The following is a 25,085-nucleotide window of genomic DNA, read 5'->3' on the forward strand; positions in this document are numbered from 1 at the left end:
GATTGGGGGAGCGCTTCGCCAAGCACCTATGCTCTGTCCACCAGAAAAAGTGGGATCTCCCAGTGGCTACCCACTTTAATTCCCATTCCCATTCCCATTCTGACATGTCAGTCCATGGCCTCCTCCACTGTTGTGATGAGGCTGCACTTAGTTTGGAGGAGCAATACCTTATATTCTGTATGGGTAGCTTCCAACCTGATGGCATGAACTTCTGGTAATGGCCTCACCGCCCCCCCCCCCCCCCCCACAACTCTGTATTCCTATTTCCCCCTCTCACCTTGGCTCCCATCACTGCCCATCACATTTTTCTGGTGCTGTTCCCCCTTCTCTTTCTTCCAAGGCGTTCTGTCCTCTGCTATCAGATTCCCCCTTTTCCAGTCCTTTTATCTTTTTCACCAATGGACTCCCAGCTCTTTACTTCACCCCTCCTCTGATCCTAGTTTGACCTATCATCTAGCACTTTGTACTTCTTTGTCCCCTCTCCCATCTTCTTACTCTGACTTCTCATCTTTCTTCCCCAGTTCCAATGAAGGGTCTCGGACCAAACACTGACTCTTTACTCTTTTCCACAGATGCTGCCTGGCCTGCTGAGTTCCTCTAGCATTTTATGTGTGTTACTTATATAAAGACCATGATGGGAGATTTATACAGGCCCCCAAACAGTAGTAAAGATGTGATCCACAAATTACAACAGGATGTAGAAAATGCATGCCAAGAGGGCAATGTTAAGATCGTCATGGAGAATTTCAATACGCAGGTAGTTTGGGAAAATCAGCTTGGTGCTGGATACCGAGAGGGGGAGTTTCTAGAATGCCTGTGATATGGCTTTCTAGAGCAGCTTGTGGCTGAACTTATGGGATAAATGCAATTCTGGATTGGGTGTTGTGCAATGAACCAGAATTGATTAGAGAGCTTAAGGTAAAGAATCCTGAGAGGCATGTGATGATAATATGACAGAATTAAGCTTACAATTTGAAAAGCTGCTGAAGTATTAATACAGTGGAGAAAAGGGAATTACAGAGACATGAGAGGGGAGCTGGCCAAAATTGATTGGAAAAGAACACTGCTAGGGATAATGGCAAAGCAACAATGGCCGGAATTTCTGTGAGCTATTTAAAAGCTGCAGGATATATACATCCTAAAATGGAAGAAGAATTCCAAAGGCAGGATGATGCAACTGTGGCTGACAAGAGAAATCAAACCCAACAAAGGAAGGGCATATAATAGAGCAAAAATTAGTGGGATATTAGAGGATTGTGAAGTCTTTAAAAACCAACAGAGGGCAACTAAAAAAGTTATTGGGAAGGAAAAGACGGAATATAAAGGTAAGTTAGGGAATAATATTAAAGAAGATAGCACAAGTCTCTTCAGATACATAAAGTGTAAAAGAGAGGTGAGAGTAGATATTGGACCATTGGAGAACGATGCTGGTGAAGTAGTGATAGGGGAGAGGGAAGAGGTGGATGAACAGAAAAAGCATTTTGTGTTGGTCTCCAATGTGGAAGACACTAGCAGTATGTGGGAAGTTCAAGAGTGTCGGGGGCAAAGGTGTGTGAAGTTGCCATTGCTACAGAGAAGGTGCTTGGGAAACTGAAGTTAGATAAGTCACCTGGACCAGAGGGTGTACATCCCTGGGTTCTGAAGGAGGTAGCTAAAGAGATTGTTGAGGCATTAGTAATGATCTTTCAAGATTAAATTGATCTTGGCATTGTTCTGGAGGAATGGAAAATTGCAAATTTTACTCTACTCTTCAAGAAGGGAGAGAGGCAGAAGAAAGAAAATTGTAGGCCAGGTCATCTGACCTCAGTAGTTGGGAAGATGTTGGAGTTGATTTCATTTTCATACCACAAATTATGGTGTCATCTGCAAACATATTAAACATGCCACCTTCATGCTCATCGGAATCGTTATGCCTATAACAAATAGCTGGAAACCCAGAAACAATTTCTGTAGCACACCACTGGTCACAGGACTCCAAACTGAAAAACAACCCTTCACTATCATCCTCTGACTCATTCTACCAAACCAATTTTGTACCCGGATTACTAGTTTAACCCTGATTCCATATGATCTGACCTTCTGGACTTGTCTACCATGTATGACCAGGTCAAAATCCTAGTTATAGTCCATGTAGAGAACATCTACCACCCTGCCCATGTCAATCCTCTTGGTTACTTCTTCAAAAAAATTCAGTTGAATTTTGTGAGGTTGTAGATTGGACAATGCCATGGTACTGTTTGATAATGTAATGGGACATTTTTGAAGAGAGAAGGAGAACCTGTGATGTGCTGGCCAGCATTTTTCTTTCATGAAAGAAAGAAGTTATGGCTAACCATTTTATTTATGTTTGTAGGACATTGTTACCACAAAATTGTTCACCCTATTTCATTATGTGAAAATATTTCTTTGTATTTTTTTCCAAAGCACATACTCAGACTATCTGGCGCCTTGATATCTACCAGAATTAGTTCCGTGAGACCATTGTCTTTGCTGCTTTCCATAATTGAAAGGATTACACATTTCATTAAAACATAGTGAGAAATCATTTTAAAAGAGCTACCATCTTGTATTTATTTTGCATCTTTAGCGTAATAAAAAGACCAGTGGGATTTTTGAAGAACAAATATTAAACCACAAAAAAATAGTATTAAAGCACATGACCAAATGCTTTGTAAAAGAGTTAAGCTTTACAGAGTACTTTGATGGACTTGAGAGTGGGTAGCACAGAAGATTAAGACTGCATTAGAACTGAAAGAGGCTGAACATTTTCCTGTCTGTTTCCTACGATCGAAACTGGTCCAGAATTATGGAATGAAACATTTTTCTGAATGTCAATTGCAAAGATCCAATTTAAAATAAGTTTGGACAATGTTCAACTCATTTACATATAGATATGAACCCTATCATGCAAAATAGGCCAATAATTGCATTAAATGTGCCATGCTAAATAGGGAGGCCATAAGGTAACTGAGAAGGAAAGTGTATCCTGACTTATCAGATGATTCTTCATGTGGCTTATGTCTAAGGCACATGTTCGGGACAGAGAGAAGGTATCCCTGCCTTTTAGCTATGCTATAGTTGAACTGGGATGAATTAATTCTAATGCTAGGTGTTTTATTTTTCTCTTTACAGCAGTCTGCAGGAGCTGTTCAGTTAGTCATGCCATCATCAAGGAAGAAAGAAGATGAGGTATCTGTTGGCAGCACACCTTTGCTAATGCAGCAGTCAAATCAAGCATCGGAATACGCCAGTAGTCCTGTCAAAACCAAAACTGCAACAGGTACTTTGGTTTGATTTTCACTCAGTAAATAAAACAATCAGCTTTAGAAGTGGTAAGACATACAGTTGTGTTAGAAAGTTTGTGAATCCTGTGGAGTTTACTCTATTTCTGTATAAATATTACCTAAAATGTGATCAGATCTTCACTAAGTCCTAAAACTAGATAAAGAGAACCTAATTGAATAAATAACACAAACATATTATACTTGTTCATTTATTTATTAAGAAAAATGATCTAATATTACACGTATTTGTTGGAAAAAGTATGTTAACCATTGCTTTCAGTAACTGGTGTGACCCCCTTATACAGCAATAACTTCAACCAAACATTTGCAGTAACTGTTGATTAGTTCTGCACATTGGCTTGGAGGAATTTTAGGCCATTCCTCTTTACAAAACTGCTTCAACTCTGGGATGTTGGTGGGCTTCCTTGCATGAACTGCTTGCTTCAGGTCCTTCCACAAAATTTCATAGAAACATAGAAAATAGGTGCAGGAGTAGGCCATTCGGCCCTTTGAGTCTGCACCGCCATTCAGTATGATCATGGCTGATCATCCAACTCAGAACCCTGTACTTGCTTTCTCTCCATACCCCCCGATCCCTTTAGCCACAAGGGCCATATCTAACTTCCTCTTAAATATAGCCAATGAACCGGCCTCAACTGTTTCCTGTGGCAGAGAATTCCACAGACTCACCACTCTCTGTGTGAAGAAGCTCTTCCTCATCTCGGTCCTAAAAGGCTTCCCCTTTATCCTTAAACTATGACCCCTCGTTCTGGACTTCCCCAACATCGGAAACAATCTTCCTGCATCTAGCCTGTCCAATCCCTTTAGAATTTTATACGTTTCAATAAGATCCCCCCTCAATCTTCTAAATTCCAGTGAGTATAAGCCTAGACGATCCAGTCTTTCTTCATATGAAAGTCCTGCCATCCCAGGAATCAATCTGGTGAACTGAACCCAGGAATCAATCTGGTGAATTTCTGTAGGATTATGGTCAGGACTATGATTTGGCCATTCCAAAACATGATTTTTTTTCTTTTTAAACCATTTTATTGTTGATTTACTCTTGTCTTTTGGATCATTGTCTTGTTGCATTATCCACCTTTCATTGAGCTTCAGGAGACAGACTGCTACCCTGACATTCTCCTGTAAAAAATATTTTGATATAATTTTGAATTCATTGTTTCCTCAATGATTACAATCTGTCCAGGCCCTGAGGCAGCAAAGCACCCAAACCATGATGCTATTTCCACTGTACTTCACAGTTGGGCTGAGGTTTTGGATGTTAGTGTGCAGTGCTCTTTTTCCTCCACACATAGCAGTGTATATTGCTATGAATAAGTTCAACTTTTGTTTCATCTGTCCACAGAACGTGGTCCTAGAAGTGTTGTAGAATATCCAGGTGGTCTTTTACAAACTAGAGACATGCAGTAATGTTTTTTTTTGATAACAGTGGTTTCCTCTGTGGTGTCCTTCCACGAACACCATTCTTGTTCAGTGTATTTCTTAAAGCATTCACATCAACACAGAACCATAGAACATTACAGCACAGAAACAGGCCTTTTGGCCCTTCTTGGCTGTGCTGAACCATTTTTCTGCCTAGTCCCACTGACCTGCACCTGGACCATATCCCTCCATACACCTCTCATCCGTGTACCTGTCCAAGTTTTTCTTAAATGTTAAAAGTGAGCCCGCATTTACCACTTCATCTGGCAGCTCATTCCATACCCCCACCACTCTCTGTGTGAAGAAGCCCCACCTAATGTTCCCTTTAAACTTTTCCCCCTTCACCCATGTCCTCTGGTTTTTTTTCTCCCCTAGCCTCAGTGGAGAAAGCCTGCTTGCATTCACTCTATCTATACCCACCATGATTTTATATACCTCTATCAAATCTCCCCTCATTCTTCTGCACTCCAGGGAATAAAGTCCTAACCTATTCAACCTTTCTCTGTAACTCAGTTTCTCAAGTCCCGGCAACATCTTTGTAAACCTTCTCTGCACTCTTTCAACCTTATTAATATCCTTCCTGTAATTTGGTGACCAAAACTGTAGGCAATACTCCAAATTTGGCTTCAGCAATGCCTTATACAACTTGACCATAACATTCCAACTCTTATACTCAATACTTTGATTTATAAAGGCCAATGTACCAAAAGCTCTCTCTACGACCCTATTTACCTGTGACGCCACTTTTAGGGAATTTTATATCTGTATTTCCAGATCCCTCTGTTCTACTGCACTCCTTAGTGCCCTACCATTTACATTGTATGTTCTACCTTGGTTTGTCCCACCAAAGTGCAATACTTCCATCTGCCATTTTGCAGCCCATTTTTCCAGCTGGTCCAAATCCCTCTGCAATCTTTGGAAACCTTCCTCACTGTCCACTACACCTCCAATCTTTGTATCATCAGCAAACTTGCTGATCCAATTTACCACATTATCATCCAGATCATTGATGTAGATGACAAATAACAATGGACCCAACACCGATCCCTGCGGCACACCACTAGTCACAGGCCTCCACTCAGAGAAACAATCCTCCACTACCACTCTCTGACTTCTCTCATTGAGCCAATGTCTAATCCAATTTACTACCTCACCATGTACGGCTAGTGACTGAATCTTCCTAACTAACCTCCCATGCAGGATCTTGTCAAAGGCCTTACTGAAGTCCATGTAGACAACATCCACTTTCCTGGTGACCTCCTCGAAAAACTCTAATAGATTTGTTAAACAAGACCTACGACACACAAAGCCATGTTGACTCTCCCTAAAAAGTCCCTGTCTATCCAAATACCTGTAGATCCTATCTCTTAGTACTCCTTCCAATAATTTACATACTACTGACATCAAACTTACTGGCCTATAATTTCCTGGATTTCTTTTAGAGCCTTTTTTAAACACCGGAACAACATGAGCTATCCTCCAATCCTGTGGTACCTCACCAGTAGATACTGACATTTTAAATATATCTGCCAGGGCCCCTGCAATTTCAGCACTAGTCTCTTTCAAGGTCTGATGGAATACTCTGTCAGGTCCTGGGGATTTATCTACTCTGATTTGCCTCAAGATAGCCTCCTCTTCAATCTGTATAGGTTCCATGACCTCACTACTTGTTTACCTTATTTCCATTGATTCCATGCCAGTTTCCTTAGTAAATATGGATGCAAAAAACCCATTTAAGATCTCGCCCATTTCTTTTGGTTCCATACATAGCCGACCACTCTGATCTTCAAGAGGACTAATTTTACCCCTTACTTTCTTACTCTTTTGATACTCCTCAAGCATCTTATTTCCTCCATGTTGCCTATACATGTTATACATCTCTCTTTTCTTCTTCTTTATCAGTGTTCCAATATCCCTCGAGAACCAAGGTTCCTTATTCTTATTCATTTTGCCTTTAGCCCTGACAGGAACATACAAACTCTGCACTCTCAAAATTTCTCCTTTGAAGGCCTCCCGCTTACCAATCACATCCTTGCCAGAGAACAACCAGTCCCAATCCACGCTTTTTAGATTCTTTCTCATTTCTTCAAATTTGTCCTTTTTCCAGTTTAGAACCTCAACCCGAGGTCCAGGTCTATCTTTATCCATGATCAAGTTGAAACTAGTGGTGTTATGTTCATTGGAACCAAAGTGTCCCCTACACACACTTCTGTCACCTGTCCTAACTCGATTCCTAATAGGAGATCTAATAGTGCATCCTCTTTAGTCGGTATATCGATATATTGATTTAGAAAACTTTTCTAAAGACAGTTTACAAACTCTAACCCATCTAGACCTCTAACAGTATGGGAGTCCCAATCAATATGTGGAAAATTAAAATCCTCTACTATCACAACTTTATGTTTCCTGCAGTTGTCTGCTATTTCTCTGCAAATTTGCTCCTCCAGTTCTCGCTGAGTATTTGGTGATCTATAATACAACTTTAACGAGTTGTAGAGATTCCTGCTGGTCTTTTGTTTTACCCTTGAGTTCTTTTTTTTACCTCGTTCAGCATTGCACGTTGTGGTCCTAGTGTTTTCTTTGCAGGATGCCCACTCCTAGGGAGAGTAGCAACATTACTGAGTTTCCTCCATTTGTAGACAATTTCTCTTACTGTGTACTGAAGAACACTCAGGTCTTTAGAAATGCTTTTGTAGCCTTTTCCAACTTCATGCATCTCTACAATTCTTATTCTAAGGTTCTCTGAAAGTTATTTTGATCAAGGCATGCACATAAATGGACTTTTCTTGAGAAGAACAGGCTCTGTCAGTAACCTGACTTTGTGTGTCCCTTTTTTATAGGGCAGGGCACTTATACAACCCACACCTCCAATCTTATCTCATTGATTGGAACACCTGACTCCAAATAGCTTTTGTAGAAGTTATTACTCCAGAGGTTCACCTACTTTTTCCAACAAATACATGTAATATTGGATCATTTTTCTCAATAAATAAATGAAGAAGTATAATATTTTTGTGTTATTTATTTAATAGCGTTCACTTTATCTAGTTTTATGACTCATGAAGATCTGATCACATTTTAGGTCATATTTATGCAGAAATAGAGAAAATTCTACAGGGTTCACAAACTTTTTAGCACCACTGTATTTTATGATGCTCATAATAAATATTGATTCAGGCCACAGGAAAATACTTTCAACCACATTAAGTTAAAAACAAAATTGCCTATAATTTTAATCCAACATTACTTCATTTTGGTCAATCTTAATTGATGCCTGAATGCAGGCCATTTTCATAAAAGAATAAATTACAGAGCATGTTCAATTGGAATTGGCTGCAAATATTACTGAAAATAGCTCAGGCAATCTTTGGTTGTTGTAGTCAGCAAGCAACAAGTGTACCTTGTTGCATCGTAAGTGTTGTTCGGTAATGTACAAGTGTACATTATTGTTTCCTTATCTTATAATGCTAGTTTATATATTTATATGTTTGGCAGAAATATCCAAATAAATATTTGGGTCACTTCCCTTAGTGGGGAAACTATATTAGTGGTGTAATAAATCCAAAGAAGCAATGAAATGAATAAATTGGTGCTTATACAGCTGCACTAATACAGTGTTAATATTTTTAAGTACTTGAATTTTAAATGGAATTGCCAATATGTCTTTCTTTTTTCGAAACTCCTGTCAAAGTTTCCATTTTTCATAGTGGTGATTTATATTATATTTAATGACACATTCTGACATTTCATGGTTAAGTAAGCATGGTTTTCTGACTGGCTTCCGTTAGACAGTGTGCAGCATGCAAAGGCACCTTATTAATATTTGTTCGTGTGGCTGAGAAAGTAAGCCATTTTTGTGAGAAGAGATAGTCATCTAAATGTGGAGAATTATATATAATCATTGCTTCTTCTCCATAGGCATATATTGGTAATGGCCCGTACTTATTTTGAGAACATAAAAAAGTAGGAGTCGACTAATCAGGCCTTCAAGCCTGCTTCACAGTTCAGTAGTATCATGACTTGTCCAATGTTGGCCTTGAGTCCAATTTCCCATGCCCTCCCTTTGGTCCTTTGTTTGTAGTTTATATGTCTGCCAGGCTCCACCTTGAATATATTTGTAGAATTATAAATTGAGCATAACACCAATGGAATTCAATTGGCCCATAGAACTATTCCTCGGTCCATATCAGAAGAACCTATTGTTCTGCTCTCTGGTCCATCCGCAATGGCTTTGCAATATGTACACATTTCTTCCTCGAAGACCTGATCTGCAGGTAGTACCTTCCAAATTATGGCCAGTGTAAACATGTATTCTTCATGTCAGTTTTAATTCGCTTTCACTTTATTTTATACTTATGATCACTAATCCTTTACTTCTAATGGGAAAAACACCCTCCATCTATTCTGTCCAGACATCTCCTTGTCTTAGACACCAAGCACAGTGATTCAAAATTCTGACTCATTGTCTGTATGTTGACAGCAATTAGAATTAGGCTATAAATGGACCTGTCTGAAACACTTACGCATGTCTGAATAAAAGAGGCAGTCTCTTCATTTGGTTTTCAGGTAGAGTCTCATTTTGTTTCTTGCTGAGGCAAAATTGCATTTGGGGCCCAATGACATTGCCATCTGTACCTAGTTTCAGTGTTCAGCAGAGAAATTAAATGTTGTGGAACTTGATCTTTCACTATCTCAGGAAAGGAAAAAAAATCTCCTGACAATTAGTGGACGTAGCAGGTGAGTAGTGAGGACGAACTGTGATAAGCTGCATGAAGAGGTTGGTCCTGGCTGAATGAAGAACTGGATGCACTGTAATTTGCTTACCAACACAACAAGTTTACAGTGGATGCAATATTGCTGGCTCTCCAGTGAGCTTTGGATCACCTGGACAGCTGGATTAATCTATGTCAGGCTGTTATTTATCAATTACAGCTTGGCACTCTACACTGTCATAACTCAATACTAATTGATAAGCTTTGAAAGCTGGGCCTCTATGTCTCCCTCTACAAATGGATTCTTGACTTTCTCATCAGGAAAGCACAGTCAGTATGGATTAGATATAACATCTCCTTCCTGCTGACAATCAACACAGGTGCATCTGAAACATGCATGATTTGCCCACTGCTCAGTTTCCTCTATATTTATGACTGTGTGGCTAGGAAAGCTCAAACATCATCTATAAATTCACCAATGACACTACTGTTGTTGGCGTAATCTGAGAAGGCAATGAGGAGGCACATAGGACTGAAAGAGATCAGTTGATTGAGTAGTGTTGCAATAATAACCTGGCACTCAACATTAGCAAGACCATGGAATTGATTGTAAACTTCAGGAAGGGGAAGTCGGCAGAAGACACACCAGACTTCATTGAGGGGTGAGCAGTTTTAAGTTCTTGTGCGTCAACATCTCTGAAGATCTGTCCTGGGCCCAACATATTGATGCAATTACAAAGAAGGTATAACAGTGGCTATATTTCATTAGGAGCTTGAGGAAATTTGGTGTGTCCCCAAAGATTCTAGCAAATTTCTACAGATATACAGTGGAGAGCATTCTAACTGGTTGTACTACTATGGAGGTACCAATGCACAGGATCGTAAGAGGCTTCAGAGGGTTGCAAACTCATCCAGCTCCATCATGGACACAAACCTCCCCACCATTGAAGTTATCTTCAAAAGGTGGTGCCTCAAGAAGACAGCATCCGTCATGAAGGACCCTCACCATCTGAAGCATGCCTCTTCTCATTACTACTATCAGGAAGGAGGTACAGGAGCCTGAAAACCCATGCTCAATGTTTTAGGAACAGTTTCTTCCTCTCTGCCATCAATTTTCTGAACAGCCCATGAAATCATGAGCACTACCTCTCTCTTCCTCTTTCACATTATTTATTTAATTATTATTTTAACTTTTGGTAATTTGTTATGCCTGCACTGTGCTGCTGCCACAAAATAACATATTTCATGTCTATTTCACTGACAATAAACCTGATTCCGATTCTTATTTAATACATTTAGTAATGAACATGGTTTACTTCTGCTCCATTATAATTTGTGATGTTTAGTTTGTTTATGTTGAGAAGGAAGAAACCAAAATTAGTTCCTCAAAGGATCATAGAGCATGTTGTGAACCCAGCCAGGCCCAATTTCCTGTGTTTCCTTCATATCAATCCAAGCGCCATTTCCATCTTGGGATATCCAGGAGTAAGAATTTAAATATTTTTTGGTGTATTTGTGTTCCGGAAATAGTTTTATGTCAGAATGATGCAGAGATCATCTTGTGAGTTGAACTTACTCGCCTGGTTCCACTCCCATCCCTGTCCTGCAACAGTTGTTGTTGTTTTTGCTCATATTTTGTTTTACTTTTTACTCTCATTTTTGAAATGTGGAGTCAAGGATTTTCTGTTGCGATATGTGGTGTTTGTTTTTGGCAAGTTATTAGCAGCTTGTGAGCCAAAGTTTTAAAATTAGTTTTAAGATTGATTAGAATAGTGGCATGATTTCCTGGGAGATTCATTATGGCATGATGTCATTATCTAGTTACTGATAAATTATATTCTATACATTGCAATTCTCACAATGTTTAAAAATAAACAGTTCAATTTATTGTAAATTATTAATATACTTTGAAAATGCTGTGCAAACATTTGCTGCTTCTTATTAATTGCATCCAAGTGTGTGGAAGGAAATTTGAATTTTTTCTAAATTTTCCATGATCCCAAAGCATCCTAAATTGCTGTAGAGCAATCACGTTAGGCACAAAATAGTTTTGCAAACTGTGGCTTAATATCATTGGACAGAGCACAAGGAGAACAATTGTTTAGCCAGTAGTGCTGTTGGATATTTTTGTATCTATTTCTGTGGGTTTATAAATCTGTGGGCCGAGACCTGATGAAGGACCTTGGCCTGTAATGTTAACTTGCTGAGTTCTTCTCACAATTTGTGAGTGTTGCTCAAGATTTACAGTGCCTGCAGTTTCTCCTGGTTCTAGTTCTTTGTTTACATATTTTATTTGATGGAAAACATTTCTTAAAAACTACAATGATCTTGAATCGATATATTTTTTTACTTGTGTTCCAAGGCTCATGTCTGATAATTGTGCACAAGATTCAGGAGTCATTAACAAGGCGTGCATACGTTTAAGATGAGTGGACCAATAGGTGTTATCTGACTCTGGACTCTAGATTCCAGATATCAGATTCCAAAGCTAGTGATTCCAGTCAATTATTTTATTCCATTAAGTTATTTTATTTAGAAATTAAGGCCCCGAAAGATGCCACAGACCTGTATAGTGGCAATAAATGAAAGTAAAATATTCCAGGTGGGTAACAAAACTGAGGGGAATGATCACAGGGGAATTTACAGTCCCTGCTTACTCCTTCTGCATTTCTTAGTGGTCTCCCAGCTATCTGTTGCCTGTACCTTTAGAGTGACCACCTGCATATGATGTTCTTCTACTGTAAGTAAGTTCTGACTGAATTTAAAATTGAAATAAACAGCTTTTTAAAGCAAACACACTGTCCAAAATCATTCCCTGAAATATCAATGAAATAACTAACCAAGAATGTTAAAGTTGGTCAAACAACATCCACCAAAAACAGAACAGGTAACAGATTGGGTTGTTGATTTTTCATCAAAATGTTGCTCACTGAATAGTCAGAAGGTCTGGTCTGTTCCTAATATTGGATAATTATAAGTAAGCATTGACTAATCATTATGGAAGCAGTTGTATAATTTGCAGTAATCTGAGTACAAAGTAGTATAAACAGAATGATTGCTTTTCCAGGGAAAAAAATAAACTTATCCCACTAATAATTACTGTATTGTGGAACAGATGTAAAGCACTGAAGTATTTCCTGTAGTAATTGAATTTGGCATGGAGGTTTAAAAAATTGCTGCAATTATGACACCGTTGGCGGTGAAATCTGCATTGTAAAGAGGCTAAAAATTGATTTCCAAATTGATTTTAGTGCCAGTGGTAGTTAGTTTAAAGCCTTTGCATGTAATTCATAATTAAGCCACATGTTTTGTTCCTGAGCTAATCACATAAATGGTGCAAAATGAATGTGAAATCAATAAAGTCAGTGAAGTGTGAAGTCCTGAAGTGTGAGAATGGTTTCACTAGACACAGAAGTCATTAGTGCTTGCTTTTGCATATGGTTTTGTTTGCTGCCGTCTATTAGAGCTATGCTGTCATTTCAGTATTTAATTTCCAAAGGAAATAGTTTCGTGGAACAAAATTTTTACCTGGCAGAAAAGGTATTTGATTTGATACAGAAACAAATGCATTAAATGCATTTGTTCAAATCATAAATGTGTTTATGATTTGATTTATGCTCCAAGTTTATTAGAATGTGAAACTAATCATTAATCTAGGAAGCCTGCTCATTCCAGCTAATTCTGCATAACTTCATAATTTTCATTGAGTTATTTAATTCCTGTAATAGTAGATGCTGCTATCCTCTCTGTAACTGAAGTGAAAGCAAAGTACAGAATGATCATGTTCTTAGATCTCCACCCGTTAATCAAAAGCAATAACTTTCCACAATATGCATGTCTTGTCAATGTGGGCACTGAGACCATGAATTTGTAATTCAAATTTTGTACTGTTAATGTTTAAGTCTTCATTGATGACATTGGCTCTCATGATCTTGTTTTTGCTGTGGTTGAAATTGGGCTTCTCAGTTTCTTGTCAGCTGTGCGTGGCAGCAAGACTGACCTAGATAGCTTGCTGTGGGATGGACAGAGTTGATGTTGTGAAAGTCATTGAAGTGTCCCTTCCAGCAGCTGAAGATTGGAATTGGAATTAGTTTATTATTCACATGTACTGAGACATAGTGAAAGGCTTATCTTGCATACAGCCATAAAGATCAAATCATTACATCAGTGCATTGAGATAGAACAAAGTAAAACAATAACAGAATGCAGAATAAAGTATAACAGCCACAGAGGAAGTGCAATACTGGTAAACAGTATTACCTCACTGCTTTTGAAGAAGTTATTGCACTTTCAGTGTGGTTAAGCCCTGGGTATTGGAGATCTGATTTACCTGCAGACTTCACACCATGAACCCATAAGAAATACTGTTGGAGTAAAGTTAGACATTTGGCCCATTAAGTCCTGTTCAACACTGTTCTCTCGTCTTCTCCCTGTAACTTTACAGACAGACAGACTTTATTGATCCCGAGGGAAATTGTGTTTTGTTACAGTCGCACCAACCAAGAAAAGTGTAGAAATATAGCAATATAAAACCATAAATAATTAAATAATAATAGGTTAATTATGCCAAGTGGAAATAAGTCCAGGACCAGCCTCAGTCTGACACTCTGAGGGAGGAGTTGTAAAGTTTGATGGCCACAGGCAGGAATGACTTCCTATGACGCTCACTGTTGCATCTCGGTGGAATGAGTCTCTGGCTGAATGTACTCCTGTGCCTAACCAGTACATTATGGAGTGGATGGGAGACATTGTCCAAGATGGCATGCAACTTGGACAGCATCCTCTTTTCAGACACCACCGTCAGAGAGTCCAGTTCCACCCCCACAACATCACTGGCCTTACGAATGAGTTTGTTGATTCTGTTGGTGTCTGCTACCCTCAGCCTGCTGCCCCAGCACACAACAGCAAACATGATAGCACTGGCCACCACAGACTCGTAGAACATGCTCAGCATCATCCGACAGATGTTAAAGGACCTCAGTCTCCTCAGGAAGTAGAGACGGCTCTGACCCTTCTTGTACTCCCTAACCAATCAAGAACATAATAATCTCTGCCTTATATATGTCGGTGATTTTGCCTCTAAAGCCTTCTGTAGAAATAGATTCTACAGATTCACCTCCTGAAGAAATTTTCCCTAAATTTTAAAAGAATGTCCCCTCATTCTGAGGCTGTACTTTTGGATCCTAGTTTCTCCTAGAATGGAAACATACTCACCATGTCCACAATTTGCAGACCTTTCAATTCTTGCCAACCCAGGTTGTTTTGTTGAACATCTGCCTTCAGCTGCCTATCAAATTGTTTCTTTCAATCCAAGAATGGCTAATGTGTGTAAATAATCAACCCTTCATCTCCTGATCATTCTCCTCAAATCAATTATGGTTCTTCTTGCTAGAAAAGCCAAAAACCAATTCAAAGGTGAACATCAGGGCAGCCCATGATCTGTGAACGTTTTTGTTCCTTTTTAAGATGGGAGTTGACAGATCACTTGTGAGGCCGTACCTTTGAATAGATAGCCTTGAAGGATTCAACAATGCTGTGGTCGCTGATAATTGTAACATGTACTGAGGTACATTGAACATTTTCTTTTTGCATGCTGTCCATGCAGATCATTTCATTACAACATTCCACTGAGGTTCGTTCACTCATTATATGCCATGTCATATGACTTGGGTGATCATGGTCTTTCCATGACTATGATTGTTCTTGGCAAATTTTTCTACAGAAGTGGTTTGCCATTACCTTTTTCTGGGCAGTTTCTTAACAAGATGGGTAAGCCTTGCCTTTATCAATACTCTTCAGAGATCGTCTGCCTGGCAACAGTGATCACGTAACCTGGACTTGTGATGTGCTCCAGTTGCTCATATGACCATCTACCACATGCTCCCCTAGCTTCATGCAACCCTGATTGCTACACCTTGCCCAGGGGTGACCTGCAAGCCAGCAGAGAGAAGGAAAGTCTTACAGCTCCTTTGGTAGAGATGTACCTCTCCTGCCACCCAGCATTGAGGTAGTAGGAGGTAAAACAATAAAAGAATGCTGAATAAAGTGTTAAATACAGAGAAAGTAGTGCAGGTAGACAATAAAATACTTGGCCTTGACAGGTTGTGATGTCAGTGAGCCCATTTTATTGTACTAGGCAACCATTCAATAGTCTTATATCTGGTGCGATAGAAGCTGATCTTTAGCCCAGGTACTTGCGTTTCATGTATTAGTATCTTCTGTCCGATGGGAGCAGGAAGAACAGAGATTGTCCAGAGTGGGTGGGGCATTGAATTATATTGGCTGCTTTACTGAAGCAGAGGGCCAGGTACATGGAACAAAGTAGTGAATCAAGCAGTGATCAGTCCAGCAGTCATTACTGCAGTCTGGCTACCTTCAACACTTTGAGCTCTTATTTGTACAGGGACCTTTGATGTGGTGCATTATCAAATACCTATTGAAAATCTGAATTTCACTATCCCACTTCTTTCCAGACTCCAATCAGTGCAGGCCAGTGTTATTCAGTCTCCTGTCATAGGATAAGCCTCTCATGCCAGAAGTCAATTAACAAATCTATATTGCACTAATACTGAGGAAGGCTTATCTTTCTTTCGGCACAGAGACAAAAATATACCCACTATTTCAAATATGAGCCAAAATACTGAAGGCTGCAGCCTAAAAATTAGTCTTGCTCTGTTATTTAAATACATTTTTCTATTTTTGCCTCTGTGAATAAAATGTTTTTGTACTTCTTTATCCAGCATTAGGGAAGAATGTTCATGGTATACTATTGTAATGAATTCATTCTGTTTTCTATGTATGATTTACATTTCATTCACTTTCTCAAGAATTATTTGATGGGGAGCCTTCTACCTCTATAATTAACGTGAGATGTTTTTATCTCAAACGCAATAATTGTAAAGGCATTGAAGTTAATAGGTATTTTCAAATGTCCTTCTGGAGATATTCAAAATGATGTCAAATTTACAGAATGCCGTTTGTACTTTACCTTTCAAAATGCTTTAAAGTGTTACCCTGACTTTCGAAAACTATCTTCAAAGTTTTTTTTATCACATTCATTATTTTAAAAGAGCAATGTTGAAATATAGCAGAGACATACTTTTAATAAGCACACTGAAGCTAAGCCTGTATGAATTATGATTCTAAATATGCAAGGTTAAATCAAAGCAATTAGCTGCAATTGATAGTGTGCTGCTTGTCTAACTAGGTTCAGAACTGTTTTTGCACTTCAGCCCAGGCTAATAATAGCCAGCTGTAAGGGTACTTAATAGGAAGTGTTTTCCTCATTAAAATTTCATCCTTTTAAACCTCTTTTGTGCTGAATTTCCCGTACATCAAATGGAGAGTTCTGGCAGAATATGTAACTGGAGAATATCAAAGCCAAATTTATTCTTATCTCCATGCAGACAAATACACACTTTCCAAATGTACACTTTCCAAAAATAGCTTGCAGATTACAACTAGGAAAGCTAAGAGTATTTCAAAGCTCATTCTGCTATTCTGTGTTTTATCACCACCCACTCATCATGGTTCAGTAATCTTTAAAACATTTGATGATCAAAAATCTCTTGGATTTGAAATTTTCAGTTGCCCTTGACTCTTTCATAATAAACTTTGGTTATGTCCTAATTTGCCAAATTTGGTGGCTGTGCACCTCAGTTAGGACAAAGTGTTCCTGGCTGGACCCTGTCATGTCTCCTGGCACCAACAACATGGGCGAGGGGATCTTGATTGTCACATACTATTATATGTCAGCTGATGAATGTGTTTTCCTTCAGCTTTGTTCTGAACATGGAGAAAATGTTAAGAACAGCAATGAATGTACTCTGGGTGGGAGACTTTTATGTCCAAGTGCAGTTGCTAGACTGGGCCAGTGACAGGGTTTGACACTATAAACATGCCAAAAAAGTCTGTCTAAACTTGTCCTTACTTATCATCTTATTGCAAATGATCTGATCATGACAATATTAGTAGGAATTTAACCATTGTGTAAGCATAGTAGAGCCAAAGTTTTGGCTTCACATGGATGAATCCTCCATTATGTTAATTGCCTCTGCCTTGGAGCCAACCAGGTTGGAAGAAATCAGGTTGGCATCTACTCCCCTAGGCACCAGCTGATATTGGTAGCAGTAACTTGCCAAGGTTTCTTCAGCTGAAGCTCACAAACTAACAACTTCTGGAAAGAGAAGAATAGCAGACACCTCCATCATCTCCAAGCTTCCTTACAATTTGTACACAATTGTTACCTGGAAATATGTCACTGTTGGTTCATCTTTGCTGGATCAGTCACTCTGGAAATATTTAACAGGTAGATGTAACTTCTCCTCCAGTGTAGGGTAGCTCTTCAGAACTTTCTCAATGGCAAATAGGAACGACGCTTAAATGTTATTGTCCAGGAATACCCATGTCCAGTGTGAACATGAAAAATGCGGATTTTTGGAGTGTGACCAAAATGTATGATCCTCTGTATAGAGAGATTTTGTTTTGATTTCATCATAAATTTCCTATTTCTGACCTTAAGATTCTTATCTCAACTGCCTATCAGAGGAAATGTTTTCTCCCAACCACCAGCCTTTATCTACTTTAATTACCTAAATACTAATTAGATCACCCTTCATTCTTGTATATTAATCCTTATGCTGATAACCAGTGGACATAAAGATGGATGAGCACTAAGAAGCACCAAAAAGTGAACCAATAATTAGAAATGAGGTATAATCTATAACACAATTTCTAAATTCCATATTCCATTGATCTAATTCTGGTTTAAGTCCAAAATGGATAAACACAGAATTTTCTATGTTGAATTCCATTTGCCTCTGAGCTTTTCCCCAATCAACTTCCCTGCCAATAACTGTTTTGCAAATTTCTGCAACCCCCCCCCCCCCAAGAACATGATTTTCCATTCACCAAAGTGTTGTTGCCAAACTTCAATACATGTCACTGTTCATTCATGTTATTCCAGTATAGATTCTGGAGTGGGGAGGGAAATCATTATTAACTCAAGTGTCCTGCACCACACCTTGTGCACTGGATCCTAGACTTCCTTTTAGGTTGCTGATAGGTAGTAGGGATGGGCTCCCTCACCTCTGACCCTCAACACAGCTGCCTCCCAGGGTTGTGTCCTGAGTCCCTTCCTCTATTCCCTTTACACCCATGACTGTGCCACCACACAGCTCCAATCTGCTGATCAAATATCCAGGCAGAACAACATTGATTGGCCTTTATTTCTAGCAGTGATGTGACAGCCGACAGAGGAGAGGTTAACACCCTGACACAGTGGCGACAAGATAACAGCCTGTCCCTCAGTGTCCAAAAAACAAAAGAGCTGATTGTGATTTACAGAAGGAATGGAGACGGGCTCCTCCTGATCAACATCAAGGGACTGCAGTTGAGAGAGTGAGTAATTTCAAGTTCCTCAGTTTACACTTCACCTGGACTGTACACACCGGCTGTGTAGCAAAAAAAGCACAACAGCGCCCTTTTCACCTCAGGAAACTGAAGAAGTTCGGCATGAGCCCCCAAATCCTCAAGACCTTATACAAGGGCACCATTGAAAGCATCCTGACTGGCTGTATCACCGCCTGGTACAGGAGCTGTACCAACCTTGATTGCTGGGCACTGCAGAGAGTGGTACAGACAGCCCAGCGCATCTGTGGATGTGAACTTCTCTCTATTGAGGACATTTACAGCAGCAGGTGTGTAAAGAAGGCCTGGTAGATCATCGGGGACACCAGTCACCCCAACCATAAACTGCTTCCGTCTGGCAAGCGGTACCAAAGCATTAAAGCCAGGACCAACATGCTATGGAACAGCTACAAGCCATTAGTCTGATTAATTCGCAACTCTGTACTTTGCGACAGAGTCATAACACAAAGATTTTTACTCCCTCACATTGTGGGACGGATGTAAGATTTAAATAAATTCACATTTAAATTTTATCAAGGTGCAAATCTTGGTTCATTAAGTCGTTTGAGAGTATTGCAAAAAAGGGCTGGTTTCTAGCAGACTGAAAGGAATCGTTACAACAGAAATGCAGAGCAAGGCAATGGTGATACCAGTAGTCTGTGGGTAAATTTCAGTTTTATTGGTAAAAATACCAATAATCAGTTCTTTACAAAATGAGTTTAAAAAACCCAGCTGAAGTTCTTTTGTAGCCTTATTTAAGTAAATAGATTGTTACAATATAGGCAACCTTCTCCTCATGTCTGATTCTTCTCATACTTTGTCTGAATCCTGCAGTTACAAATTAATTACCTGAAGTATATCAAACAAAACTTCACTTTGCACATCACTTTTTAATCTCTAAAATAAGAAATCTGACTAATTTTATGACCATCAAATTGTATAATCTGCTATATAAGTGTGGTAACACTGGAGTTTGTCAGGAATCGCTGGACTCATGAATGGAAGAACAAATGGCAGAAAAAACATGCTGGCTTTCATCCAGATCACATGCTCAGGGGAGAAAACCTTCATACCAAGAAACTGAATTTCTTGGAGATGTGCTCGGGGAGAAAAAGCAGAAGAACAGTACCATTTAGCAATATATTATTTTAAAGAAAAATGTATAATCACATCTGTTGAGATATTTAAAACATGCTGGATCACTTCAAAGATTAGCCATGAAACATCACCAGCCAAATGGCATCTGTCAGTAGCAGCATAATTGGATGGGAATATTTCTGACCTAATAAATTCCCTTGTAACTAGGTTTATGAGCCTAAATTAATAATCAAAGTCTCCTGTCTTTTAAATTGCATGTGTGGCAACCTAAAACAATCACAGTTCTACATACTGTAGAGATTAAAAGCAAAGTATGTTGTAAGTTGCTGAAACATGAACTTATTCAAATAGACAGGGTCATTTATTGACCAGAAGGAAGAACCAAACCTAATTATATCTCCCCATTTTATATGTATGCAGTCCAGCAGGTTATGCTGTCACCACCCTTGTACCCTAATAGATTGAATTTTGCTGCCTTGTAGTGTGTTAATTTGCAGTGTAGAATTAAAATACCTGAAGAATCTCATTTCATGTCATCCTATTTGCAAAATGTTGCTGGAATCTACCAATATCTTCACTCTTTATTTTTGCAATTTATCTTTTCCATGGAGATGTATGAAATTGATTGCAATGGCATTTTGCTAAGAATAGCAACATAATGCGTAGCAGTTTACTGGTAAAAAATGATATATCCTGTATTATTTACCATAGCTTAACATGTATGTGTGAATTTTGTATTTTGAAAATATTGACTTTTTTTAAAAAGAGTGGTCTCTTTTAAGAACTTTTCGATATTTGATATTGGATTTTAGTTACTGGAGTGCTCCCACAACAGAAACCACCTAAGCTGATGGGTTGTGGTGACAAAGCAGGTCTTTACCTGAAGGTAAAGGAGGCATGTGTAACCAGGGCACTTATAGTGTTCCTCAAAGATACAAATATATCTCTATTTAGGGTCAGCGCAGAAACAAACCCTCTAGCTCAACTGGCCCATGTGGAGCAAGATTCCCATCAAAGCTGCCTGCATTTGACCCATTTCTCTCTCTCTAAAGTTTAGTCTAAACCTTTCTTATTCATGTACCTTTTCAAGTGTCTTTTAAATCAATTTACCTGCCAATGTGACTTAAATACAAATCACGAAACACATAAGTTTTCTTCAGCCATCTTGGCTAAGTACTTACAAAATGCAAGAACAAGTGGGTAACTTATTCCACAGATCAGATCAAAGCTTTCTAGTTGCATCACATTGAGTCTTAAATGGAAGTGGATAATTAAACAGCTAATATGAGAGGCAGGCTCTAACATTGCCATTCTGCACAGGCCCAGTGTTGAAGACAAGGTTAAAGAGAATTCAGCAAGAACTGCTGAGAGGATTATCTACTGCAGTGTATTAGTTCCTAATAGTTATCAATGATGGAGTTCATGAGATGAAGAGTCCTTGAAAGTTTGTGTGAACAATTCAGTGAAGTTGAGTGAAGTTATTCCCAGTGGAAGGTACAGGGGCCTGATGGCTCATGGATAATAACTGTTCCTGAACCTGCTAGTGTAGGTCCTAAGGTTCCTGTACCTTCTTCCTGATGGCAGCAGTGAGGAGAGAGCATTGCTTGGGTTGTGGGTGTCCTTGATGATAGATGCTGCTTTCCTATGACAGCGCTCCATGTAGATGTATCCATGTCAAGTCAAGTCAACTTTTATTGTCATTTCGACCATAACTGCTGGTACAGTGCATAGTAAAAATGAGACAACGTTTTTCAATACCATGGTGTTACATAACACAGTACAAAAAACTAGACTGAACTACGTAATATATAAAAAAAACAACACAGAGAAAGCTACACTAGACTACAGACCTACACTGGACTGCATAAAGTGCACAAATACACTTTGATGAGTTTCCTAGCAAGGAGAAGCTGTTGACAGGGCAAAATTGCTGTCACAAGATGAGTTACAATGTAAAAGGAGGAAAAAACTGAAAAGGGTGAATACAGGACTGAAGGTGTTATATTTGAATGCATACAATATACAGAATAAGGTCGATGAACTTGTATCACAGTTACGGATTGGCATGTATGATATTGTAGGCTGAAAGAAGATTATAACTGGGAGCTTAATGTCCAAGGATATACATTGTATCGAAAGGACAGGCAGGAAGGCAGAGAGGGTGGCATTGCTCTGTTGGTAAATGAAATCAAATCATTGGAAAGAAATGACATTGAGATGGAAGGTGTGGAATCATTGTGGATTAGAGCTAAGGAACTGGAAGGTAAAAATACCTTAATGGGAGTTATATACAGACACCCAAACAGTATTAAGGATGTGGTCTACAAATTACAATGGAGATAAAAAATGCACGGTAAAAAGGCAATGTTGCAATAGTCATGGGGGACCTCAGTGTGCAGGTAGATTGAAAAATCAGGTTATGCTGGATTCCAAGAGGGGGAATTTCTAGAATGCCTATGAGATCACTTCTTAGAGCAGCTTGTGGTTGAGTCACTAGGGGATCAGCTACTCTGGATTGGGTGTTGTGCAGTGAATTGGAATAGATGAGAGAGCTTAATATAGGAACAAGTGATCATAATATGATTGAATTCACCCTTAAGTTCATGAAATAGAAGCTGAAGTCAGATGTGTCAGTATTATAGTGGAATAAAGTGAATTACAGAAGCACGAGAAAGGAGTTGGTCAGAATTAATAGGAAAAGAACACTAGCAGGGATGACGGCAGAGCAGCAATGTGTGGAATTTCTGGAAGCAATTTGAAAGGCACAGGATATATGCATCCAAAAGAGGAAGAAGTACTCTAAAGGCAAGATGACACAACCATGGCTAGCAAGAGAAGACAAGGCCAATATAAATGCCAAAGAGAGGATTTATAACAGAGCAAAAATTAGTAGCAAGTTAGTGGCCTGGGAAGCTTTTAAAAATTAGCCGAAGGCAACTAAAGAAGTCAGGAAAAAGGTAAAGATGGAATACAAAAGTAAGCTAGACAGTAATATAAAAGAGGATACCAAAAGTTTAATCAGATACATGAAGTGTAAAAGAGAAGTGAGAGTGGATAGCGGACCTCTGAAAAATGTTGCTGGCGAGTTAGAAATGGGGAACACAATAATGGCAGACAAACTAAATAAGTATTTTGCATCAATCTTCACTGTGGAAGACACTAGTAGTGTAGTGGAGTCGGGTCATGAATTGTGTCAAGATATCGTTACTAGGGAGAATGTTCTTGGGAAATTGAAAGGTCTGAAGGTAGATAAGTCTCCTGGACCAGTGGTGTACACCCCAGGCTTCTGAAAGACATGGCTAAGGAGACTGTGGAGGCATTATTAATGATCTATCAAAATTCACTAGATTCTGGAATGATTCCACAAGACTGGAAAATTGCAAGTTATTCCACTCTTCAAAAAGGAAGAGAGGCAGAAGAAAGGAAATTATAGGCCAGTTAGTCTGACTTAAGTGGTTGGGATGATTTTGGAGTCAATTGTTTAGGATGTGGTTTTGGGGTACTTGTCAGCACATGATAAAATAGGCCATAGTCAGAATGGTTTCCTCAAGGGAAAATCTTGCTTGACAATCTGTTGGAATTGTCTGAAGAAATAACAAGCAGGATAAACAAAGGTTGATGTAGTGTACTTGGATTATCAGAAGGTCTTTGACAAAGTTCCACACATGAGGTTACTTAACAGGCTGTGAGCCCATGATATTAAAGTAAAGATTCTAGCATGAATAAACCAGTAGCAGATTGGCAGTAGGTAAAGAGTGGGAAAAAAAGAGAGCCTTTACAGATGATACAGAGATAGGTGGAGGGGCAGGAAGTTTTGAGGAAGTAGAGAGGCTACAGAAGAACTTAGACAGATTAGTAGAATGGGCAATGAAATGGCAAATGGAATAAAGTTCAGGGAAGTGTATGGTCATGCACTTTGGTAGAAAAAATAAAAGGGAAGATTATTTTGTAAACGGAGAGAAAATTCAACAGTCTGAGGTGTATGGGGACTTGGGAGTCCTTGTGCAGGATTCCCCACAGGTTAGTTTGCTGGTTGAGTCTCATGAGGAAGGCAAATGCAATATTAGCATTCATTTCAAGAGAACTAGAATATAAATGCATGGATGTAATGTTGAGATTTTATAAAGCATTCGTGAGTTCTTACTTGGAGAATTGTGAGCAGTTTTGGGTCCCTTATCTTAGAAGGAATGTGCTGAAACTGGAGAGTGTTCAAAGGAGGTTCACGAAAGTGATTCCAGAATTGAATGGCTTGCTCAGTGAAGAGAGTTTGATGGCTCTGGGCCTGTATTCACTAGAATTCAGAAGAATGAAGGGTGATCTAATTGGTGAAAGGCCTTGATAGAGTAGATGTGGATGCTTCCTATGGTGGGAGAGTCTAAGTCCAGAGGACCCAGCCTCAGAATAAAGAGGTGTCCTTCTGGAATAGAGATGAGGAGGAATTTCTTTAGCCAGAAAGTGGTGAATTTGTGGAATTTGTTGCCACTGGCAACTTTGGTGATCAAAGTCTTTCTGTATGTTTAAGGCAGAGGTTGATAGATTCTTGATTGGTCAGGGCATGGAGGAGACTGAGGCTGAGAGGAATCTTGGAGCAGACATGATAGGCCTAATGGCCTAATTTTGCTCCTATATCTTATGGTCTTAAACATAGAGATGGGCTCGGTTTCTTCAGGACACAATTGCAGGGTAGAATTCAATAAGACAGCTAATCATGGAAACGCTGAAGGTTGAATATTGGAAGTCTCCCAATATGGTAGAGATGATACACAGGGAAACCAGAAAAGACCCCGGACTACATGGCAACTCAGATGGCTGAAATGTGCTGGAGAAAATCCTGTTTCCCCATTTTTACCAGTACAGAGATGAACTAGCCCTTGATGGGGGTTGCCTGATGTGGGCGTTTGAGGTTTGTTGTACTATCTAAGCTGAGAGCTAAAGTATTGGAGGAGCCACATGCCCGTCGGCTAGGTGTGGTCAAAAAGAAAGCTTGAAACTTTGACTGTTGGCCTGGGATAGATCAGCAGATTGAGCAGCTTCCCTGCTCACTGTTTAGGATGCCAACTCATCCAGAAGATACCAAGAAGCCTCTCCATCCATGGGAATGGCCTGCATTGCCCTGGCAGAGTAATTTGCTACAGAAGAA

General features: G+C 39.3%; 1 protein-coding gene across 10 annotated transcripts in view; it reads left to right on the top strand.

Annotated features, from left to right (window-relative positions):
* Nucleotides 1–25,085, top strand: part of LOC140728102 (intermembrane lipid transfer protein VPS13B-like) — a 1,021,046-nt gene that overhangs the window by 503,288 nt on the left and 492,673 nt on the right. For all 10 annotated transcript variants that reach the window (XR_012099001.1, XR_012099002.1, XR_012099004.1 and 7 more), the window contains exon 21: nucleotides 3,133–3,280. Coding sequence is in view for 7 of the 10 variants with exons in the window: in XM_073046336.1 (XP_072902437.1) it covers nucleotides 3,133–3,280 (148 nt within the window). In the remaining 3 variants the exon portion in view is untranslated. The remainder of the gene's footprint in view (nucleotides 1–3,132; nucleotides 3,281–25,085) is intronic.

The sequence above is a fragment of the Hemitrygon akajei genome, chromosome 1, assembly GCF_048418815.1.
Source record: "Hemitrygon akajei chromosome 1, sHemAka1.3, whole genome shotgun sequence".
NCBI lineage: Eukaryota > Metazoa > Chordata > Chondrichthyes > Myliobatiformes > Dasyatidae > Hemitrygon > Hemitrygon akajei.